Source organism: Sinohyriopsis cumingii, unplaced genomic scaffold, assembly GCF_028554795.1.
Source record: "Sinohyriopsis cumingii isolate HCF-2022 unplaced genomic scaffold, ASM2855479v2 utg001510l, whole genome shotgun sequence".
NCBI classification, from domain to species: domain Eukaryota; kingdom Metazoa; phylum Mollusca; class Bivalvia; order Unionida; family Unionidae; genus Sinohyriopsis; species Sinohyriopsis cumingii.
Window position 1 is genome coordinate 1,024,303 of NW_028316007.1, and position 9,582 is coordinate 1,033,884.

The window sequence follows — 9,582 nt, forward strand, 5'->3', positions numbered from 1 at the left end:
CACTGTACAAAAAAAATGCCCATCTTTTGGAGAATTATTTTTTTTTGTGCATGCAATAATATAAGTTCTTTGCACTTGCTATGAACAAAAACCATGAAAAGGAGTATACTTTATTTGCTAATTTGTTATTTCAGATGCTTTGACCTTCTCAAAAATACCATATTAGCCCGAGATGAAATTTTTAAATTTGGCCTGTTAATAACAGTGTTATCCCTACCTAAGGTACACATTTCTATCTTTAAAATAACTTAATTATTTCAAAGATTAATATTGAATAGGTTTTCTAGGTGACGAGTTTTGGGGTTACTTCAACCATTTGGGACGACTTTTCTCAGGGCAAGTTCTCCATATACCATAGGTACCTAAGCTACTAGCTAAAGGTCATGATGAGTGTGATAATCTAATTAAATTCTTAAGAGTTTATGCAGCTGTGACCTTTCGAGTGTCAATAATTCGTATCTCCACGTTGTCACTGGAGGTTGCCATCTTCCCGAACTTCTTACTTTCGTGTTTTCACGCCGACTGAGTAGCACATTTCCGGTCTACCTAAGCACAGTAATGGACAGTAATATAGACTAATGTACTGTAAATGTAAGAGAAGGAATTGAGTAAGTTAATGGAACTAGTTTTATAATATTTACATGCAGCATTTATTATTAACAGAAAAATATTCAGAAACATCTTTAATTTTGTTCCATCTCGATTGTTATTTAAAATTGTACATTCCAGACCACATAGATCAACATTACTCTGACTTTATCATTCTTTCGTCCCTCTCAATTAATTCTATGTATGTATGCCAACTGTCTTGACCTCTTTTTTTTGAGACATCAAGCGTGTGTATTCATTTTTTATGTTTATAATGGAGTAAAACTTGTAAGTTGAAAAACTTATGTCAATCCTTTTGCTCTGTATGCACACATGTGATCGTCTGGGAAATAAAATGTGTATAACAAAACAAAATATATATGGTGGCACTTGTGAACGGTATATACTAATCGATGCTGCCAAATATTTAACATAGAGCTGCATGGCTATGAAACTTAATATATTTAGCATTTTATTTCTTTCTTCATTTAAGAGACTCCATTTAAGTGTTCGTTTTATCAAAATTTTCTATAAAAAAAATAGTTAACTGATTTATATTTTAGGACCAATGGCTGAAAGATTTCAATTGCATAGCCACCTTAAACTAGTATAGTGTGCTTTCATTAAATGCCGCGAGGGATACATTTGTCGTCAGCGTCATTCGTTAGAAGGCAAATGTGATTATTTGATGCGTATCACACGACTTCAAAAAGTAATGCGTTATTTTATAAGGATTTAATTGTTTCTTTTCTTGACTACTCGATACGTTTCTCAAAAAAAAATTATATTGGTCCTATTATTAGAATTGTAATTATATAATCTCAATTTAAATTTCTTGCAACTTTTCAAGAAACCAAATATAATTTTGATTATAATGGTTTGTAATTTTAGGAAACTGTAAAATTACTGAGACTTACTGAAATCTGATTTTAGTTTATGCGTTTACTTACTTAAATATAGTTATATGTGTACATATGTCTTGCAATTATTATTGCGGAGTATAGGTTGGATTGTTTCGTTTTAATCAATATATCTATCTACTGTTTAAAAATGATAAAATTACCAGTATATTAGATATCTGTTTGACACGAACTATTTACTTTTTAATGGTACATTTATTAAATTTCAATTTCATTTTTAAATAAATATCCTCTCGAGAAATTCGTGGTAGAAAACCTATGTTTTAAATAGATATTCTACAAAATTATAAATGTTTATAATGTTATATTTTTTTCTCATTGCAACAGACCGCTAAGATTGGGCTTGAAAAACTCAAAGTTTCAGTTGAGCGGGAGGCTTTGTTGACTGATGAAAGGTACTGTTCTTGCGAGTATGCAGAACACCCCAGTCTACCAGTAGATGCAATTGCTGCTGACATCTTGTTCCGGTACCATGTTGAGAAAGGAATACCATTAAGAACAACTGAGGACGGAGACTATCTTTCAACGCATTCTCAGTCCTTTTGTGCGGGAATGAATCCAAGTCCGTTGAACTGCGCTACAAGATAATTTTAATGATGGTGCTTGAAGAGTCAGCGATATTAGGGCATCCAAATAGATCAGGTATTCAGTTGTTGTCGCCAGATTACTCCGATGCCGCATTAAATTGCGCTTCGTTTGGGAGATTTTCCTCGGCGTGGACTATGATTGCCCTTGCCATGGTTACGAAGCGTCCGTTACGTAGTGTTTATCCAGCTGTAAACGGGACAAAAGACTTGGCATTTTGGCATTTATGGCCTTAATACAACCTTCAACCATGCTGCAGAAGGATTGATGATTTCAGTGATGTGGAGCAATGTAATCAAACCAGCTAACTCTCTTTTGGTCAACAAAAAAAAAAGAAAAGAAAAGAAAAACATGGACCCCTGACTATTTCAGTGAAGCACTAACCGTCAGAGAACCAAGAATCATTAAGCCGACAGTCAACGAACCTTCAGTCAGTAATCCAACCGTCATTGGCCCCCAAAGTAAATTCACAGCATCATCTAGTATCCTAGCCATCAGTGACTATCCCAATAATAACACACCTGAGCGTGACGTTAGCATGGAAACGTCCACACCTAAGCGTCAATCATATGACTGTGACTGGCAGACTCCGAACGTCGCCGTTGGTCCTCGTGGTCATTCAAGAATGTTTCAACATACTCAATTGTTCGAACAGATATACTAGCCTAGTTGAGAAAGATAACACCAGTCACCTCGCACTGGAATCAATAAAGCCAAACAAGGTATGTTGGGACAACGTTTCTGTAACGAATAATGAATCGGCATCAATAGTTGGGAATTCTGGTAAGGTTACTGCTGCTGGGCCTCACAGTGGGATTTTGAAGAATGAGAATTTTATGGACTAACATAAACATTGAGAATTTTAAAACTAAATGAATATCATAGTGCACTACCACGTGTACTACCTGGCATAAAGGAAAACGTGTTCTTTATAGTTGACAATACACTTAGTGAGAAGAGAAGAAAAACTGGTACGACGAGAGAGTTTTGGTGTCACTGTGACACGTGGGTGAAAGGTACTTCTCCCACAAATTACTTTGTTACACTAAACGAGAAACTGGTACGACGAGAGAGTTTTGGTATCACTGTGACACGTGGGTGAAAGGTACTTCTCCCACAACGTGCAACATTGAAAATCGATTGTAAACACCTTTTTCGGTGACGAAGGAATTTCACAAAATCTGAACTATTAAGCAAGAATAAAACATGCAACAGATGTCATTTCAGGAAAAGCGTTGGATTTCCAGCCATACTTCGAAAAACGAATGTTACCAATTCTGAAAGATCATGTTAACTTTCCTGCGAGGGTAAATAATGTGGACGCCCACTGGACAAATAATAATGCAGAATCTGCCAATAATATCATGAAGACTGGAACCAACTGGAAACAAAAAATATATCCGATCTGATAGACGCACTACAATCGATTCTCAGTTCCCATTATAAAGACGCGGAAAGATCATTGATTGGAAGAGGCAATTTCAAGCTAACATCCAATTATATGCATCACAGAGTTTCTATTGACGTGTGGTGTCAAGAAACAGAAACTGAACGAGAAGCAATATTTAGAAAGTTTAATGGTACAAATAGCTAACGGTAAGGTCGACAAATGGTACAATTACTATACCAAAAAGACCTTCAGGAGGAAAAAAGCTCAATAGAGAAAAAGGATGAGAGCTGAGCGGAGTCAGACGAGAACAAAATAAAAAAGGTGGACAGTCTTAGTTAAGAATATATATATATATATATATATATATATATATATATATATATATATATATATATATATATATATATATATATATATAAGAATTCTTTATTTCTGACTACCTAGTCCATACATCTAAATTAAAATATAGATATAAAGTAAAAACAGTACAAGTAGTATACAAGTTGTAACAGGGGTTTGTTTAGGGTCTGTGGAAATCTCAGTCCAAATGGTCGTGGGGCTGTTTAGGGTCTATGGGAAATTTAACATGGGGCAAAACCTTGGGGCTGTATAATTGATGTTTTCCTTGTGTCGTACTTGTGCTGAAACGTGCAATCGAGATCAGCCTTGTCAGTATACGCAGGAAGAACGCGCCTTGACGGAAACGTGGATCAGCGTGGAATTGTTTAAAGCTCTGGACCTTGGTTACCAACTGTTAGAAGTGTACGAAATTTACCACTTTCCCAAGACAGAACAGTACCACAAGGGTTACCAAACTCAGAAAGCCATTTTCACTGACTACGTGGATGCCTTTTTCAAAAATGAAACAAGAAGCCAGCGGTTATCCTTCCTGGTGCCACACTTCCGAAGACCAAAAGAAATTCAAAGAGAAATACTGGGAGCAAGAAGGCATCACTTTAGACCACGTAGAGAAAAACGAAGGCAGGCGATCGTTTGCCAAAGTGATGTTAAATTGCTTGTGGGGCAAAATGGCACAACGACCGTGTTTACCGAAGACAGAGTATTTGACAGAACCTTCCCACTACTTCCAGATGATTCACGAGAGAGTCCGTTTAGGAGCCTGGACGGAAGAGCACCCCGACGACAAGATTCTAAGTTTTGCTAGTGGCGGTCCTAAACATTACGGCTACGAATACCGGGACCCACAAGGAAAAGTGCACACGGATTGTAAAGTGAAAGGATTGACTCTCAATTATCGCAACAGTCGACTGGTGAACTTAGACGTAATGAAAGAAGCCTTGCAAGAACAAGATTGTACGTTTACGCACACACCAAATCGTCTGTCGACCCTTGGAAAAAGTCTATCAAATCGTGTACCAGAAGATAGTTCGGCTTCCCAACCACTTCACTTTACCGTACGGTCATGCCGATATTGGTCAGCATATAAAAAGGGACAACGTCCAAGACCGATAGTTCGTTGTAACTACCAACGTCAATCGAGAAAGACTCAATTCTAACGAGAAACTCGGGTGTGATGCTATGCCTCACGATCACATCACGAATGCAGTACCACATTTTAGTTGTTTATGTACTAACGTCATGACAAACTACGTGCAACCAGTGCAACATCCAGACCACTGATATCGCCCAGTAGAAAAAATGGGCGACTTCCAAGAACGACACTTCATTGCGAGGACAAGCGACGAGAAAGATGAATCACTCTATGCAGATGAAAAAGAGAAGGAATAAACATCACTGACCTATTTCACCACCATACCGTCACAGCAATGTGCGTCCAAGAAGGGAAGTGTGTGTGTGTGTGTGTCTTTGATTAGGATTTTTAACGTAGCTTTAACAATTTTTCAGTCATATCGCTGCGATGTCTGCAGTGTGGCAGTTTATAGTGATGTGTTGTACTGGGGCATCATACCGCAGACATGTAGTATGATGTCCCACCCAGTCACATTATCCTGACACCAGGCCGACCAGTCCTACCACTAACCTCTTAATGCTGAGCGCCTAGCGAGGCAGCTGTTAGTACCATTTTTGTAAGTCTTTGGTATGACTCGGCCGGGGTTCGAACCCACGACCTCCCGCTTCCGCGGCGGACGCTCTAACCACTAGGGCACCGGAGCGGTCCAAGAAGGGAAAGGATTCAGTAGACCTAAAGGATTATTTTAGCATGCAAATGATTCAGATAGCGACTTCTAGAAAATTTAGGACAGCTTACACCTACACGGTGAAATTTAAAGACTTCGCGTCTGACGTTCACCCGAGGAAGTATGAGGTTTTATTACGGACCTACTTGACTCACTATTAGAGGAACTCAAAGGTCATGCCAAGTTAAAGATCGAGGTCGTTTGAGCCTATCTATGTATCACGACAGTTTGAACTCACTTGTATGTCTCGGGTTTAACACGCCTGCATAATTAACTTCTTCCAAACTTTTGAGGGTTATTGAAGACGTGAAGTCGATGAGAGAAAAATTTGATATCACCGATGAAAAAGTGACCATTCATATGGCATACGTTGTACCTCCATGGAAAGAAGACGGTGACTGCACTTGATCTGCTTACCGATAAGTGTACCTAGCAAGATGGACATAATAGCAGATTTACGAATGAAAGGGAGTACGTGATGGGAAACATCTATGCTGGGACACAAGTGGTAGCTGAACAGATTTTAAACAACGTGTGTGACGGATATAGAGAGAAACATGAACTTTGTCCTATTTGATTGTTTGTTACTTGTTTTGTTTTTAGCTTTTTCTTATAAATGAACATTTAATGTAAATAAGTTGTATATGAAGAGATTTTTAGAAAGGCGTGAACTTTAATTTAAAAAGTAATTTTATAGAACCAATAACTAAATAACTAGTAAATAGGTTTGTTTCATGTCGAAATGGTAATGTATTAAATGGATAGTGCTTAGACCAAAGTACAGGTCAGACAGCCCATGTATATACTTGAACAAATGTTTTGTACCCATAAAATAAATTTTTCTTTTTCGAGTCTCTATTTTATCTGTGAGTCTTTCTTTAGAACATTTCTGTCCTCTTTTCTGTGTGTTTCCATCGTCTTTGTTTGAATGTGTATTTGTTTGTTTCTGTATGTCTATGTTTGTCCCCATCAACCTTTGTCCATATAAATGCATTTCACCCCATACATAGTTTTAACCCTATAAACACCATGACGTCACCCATGTTCAATTCCCCAGGTGCCATTCCCATGTCAAATTCCCGTTGTCCCTATAATGCCCACCTAAATAAATTCCCAAAGACCCCATAGTGAGGGACACCTTTTTGACTGGGACTTCCATTGACCCTATACAAGCCCAAGGTTTTTCCCCATGTTAAATTTCCCATAGAACCTAAACACGACCTTTTTGACTGGGATTTCCATAGACCCTAAACAGCCCCCTATTACTACTTATACAGATAGATCTACACAATTTTATATATATATATACATATATATATATATATATATATATATATATATATATATATATATATATATATATATATATATATATATATATATATATATATATATATATATATATATATATATATATATATATATATATATATATATATATATATATAGAGAGAGAGAGAGAGAGAGAGAGAGAGAGAGGGTTGTTCCATTTTGTTGGCATTATTTTAATTAAAGCATATTATGATCACTAATAAAACAATACGACAACCACGTTTGTTATTTATAATCTATGTATTTAAGTCCGTACAATGAAAATTATAATATTTAATGTACATTACTGTAATTTCTTTCGCAATATTGTATTTTTGTCCCCATTATTCCTCATTACTGACTATTACTGTCCATTATAGCCCACTACAGTACATTACTGTGTTTAGGAGACCCGCACATTTCCGGTTTATCATGTTTTTTAAAAGGACGTGAATTTATATGCATCAGTAAAGATCTTATTCATTTTTTCATTTGTTCTGAAGATGTATGAGTATCGGAACTCTACTTTTTTGTAATTTTCTTTTACCAGGAAATCTTGGTTCTAGGCACGGATGTTATAATGGAACATGCAGAAAAGAATAGACTATGGTCGATTGTTATATTATATATCGTCGTGATACGATTTTTGTCTAAAAAAATAGGAATAGTTCTTTCATTTACTGGTGAATAATATCAGATGGTTATTGTAGAAAATAGTTATACTCATGTTTATTTTGGCATCAACTTGTGCTGTGACAGGCAGTGGTAAGAAGGTCGTGGTTCTGAGTGCAGATGTACCGCTTAAAGAAACGAGTTCAGGTACCTTGGATAGGAAATGGGTCTTGTGAGCAACGATTTAAGAATATAGCTGCTAAATTGCAATACCTAAAGTTGAAGAGATGTTAAATGATATACATGGAGATAAAGTGACGTGTACAGATGTGTAAGAAACGAAATATATATGACTCAGGCTTTTAAAAAGAGAAATATATAAATTGGTTCTGAGCACGGATGCTAAAATTGATACGTCACTTCTTAGCTCAGGTGCATAAATCTTTGATGTAAGTGAAACAACACGAAAAGCACGAACAGCATGACATTTCTTGATTTATATAGCACACCGCATTTCAAATATGCTAACTATAGTATGATAAAACATACGTGAAGTTGTTTTGGTTCCCAGCGGGGATTTTATCATTCATGGTTTGAATGTCCTTATTATTGACGTCTACAAATGAGAAGGAAACCCAATATATATTAGTCATTTTCAAAGAGAAATATATAAGTTGGTTCTGAGCAAGTATGCTAAAATTGAAACGGTAGGTCGATGTGAAGGAAGCCGAATACATTTTACTTAGGCACATACAAACACACATGTATAAGTTAGTTGTTGATACGGGTGCTAGAATTCATGCTGTACTTCATAGCACATGCCCATATATCTTCTATGGAACACGAAACAAAAGAAATCCATGATATTCGTTGACTTCTGTACATTTACAGACTAGACTATATTTATTATTGTGTTGTAGAGAAACACGAATCTAGAGGCTGGTTTACAGTACGGATGCAAATATTCGAGTGGTATTACATACTCCATTTTAGTAGGCACACCATGACAGAGTAAAAGAGCTCCATGAAGTTCCTATATTGATTATGGGCAGAGAATTTGAAATAACTTAAGAATTATTTTGACTATTGCTAAAAAAAAAAAATGCCTTTGATTGTTTAGGTTCCTGGTGAGAATGTTATGATCGCAGATGTAAATGCTCGTATTCTCACCTCTGTCTGCGTGGATTCGAGTCTAGGATACGGCCAGTGTGGGTATGTGAGAAAGCTTGCCAGTAGCTTCTCGTGGGTCGGTGGTTCTTCCCGGGGTTTTTCCACGCTTCTTCCTCCACCATTAATACTGGCCGCCATGCATAGCCTATCGTGTGCTGAAAAATGGCGTTAAACCCCACAACAACAACAACACTTTACTTGAAGACACAGAGGTAACATATTTATTATCTCTTTTGTTGTTCTTCTTCTTCGTACAATTGTTAATAAAGGGAAATTAGTCTTGAATTGGTTCCCGTCGTGGATGTTTGGGTGGCGCTCTATAGTTTCGTATTTTGCATTTGGGTTAGGATTTTAAAGAAAAAGAATTTCCCAGGCTTTCCTCACTGGTTATACTGGCTATTTAAAAAAGACCTTGTATATCATAGGTAAAATTCAAAGAACCGTTAATTCCCTTTATTTTGGTGTATGATTGATGGATGTACTATGGGTTGTAGAGTATATAGCTTGGCCTTACTTCAGATGTGCATCTATCAAAAAAAGTGCTAGCTCTACTTGGTCATTTTCACTTCCTGAACTTCAGAGGTAAATTGTATAAAAAAGAGCCGATAACTTTTTTTTATATTTTATATATTTGGTAATTCATTCATTGCACTTTCAGAAGCTGGTATTGTCTAGTCTGGCAAAATTCATTTTCCCTATTTTAATAGCTGCTATGTATAGTGTACTTTGGACTAATTCAGGCTGATTTTTTTAACACAAGGGAGCAGTCATTTTAGCTAGTAGTGTGCTTAAATCATGTAAAATTTCCTAAAGTACAATATCCAAAACAAAATATCATCCACATTAC

The 9,582-nt window shown here is 36.5% G+C and overlaps 1 protein-coding gene across 1 annotated transcript in view; it reads right to left on the minus strand.

The window, feature by feature from the left end:
* The window catches only part of LOC149772397 (protein-lysine N-trimethyltransferase SMYD5-like), a 48,784-nt gene extending 48,216 nt beyond the window's left edge, over window positions 1-568 (minus strand). The window contains exon 1 of the mRNA XM_089947840.1: window positions 436-568. Within this exon, the coding sequence (XP_089803966.1) occupies window positions 436-486 (51 nt within the window). The 5' untranslated portion in view covers window positions 487-568. The remainder of the gene's footprint in view (window positions 1-435) is intronic.
* Between the last annotated feature and the right edge of the window lie 9,014 nt (window positions 569-9,582).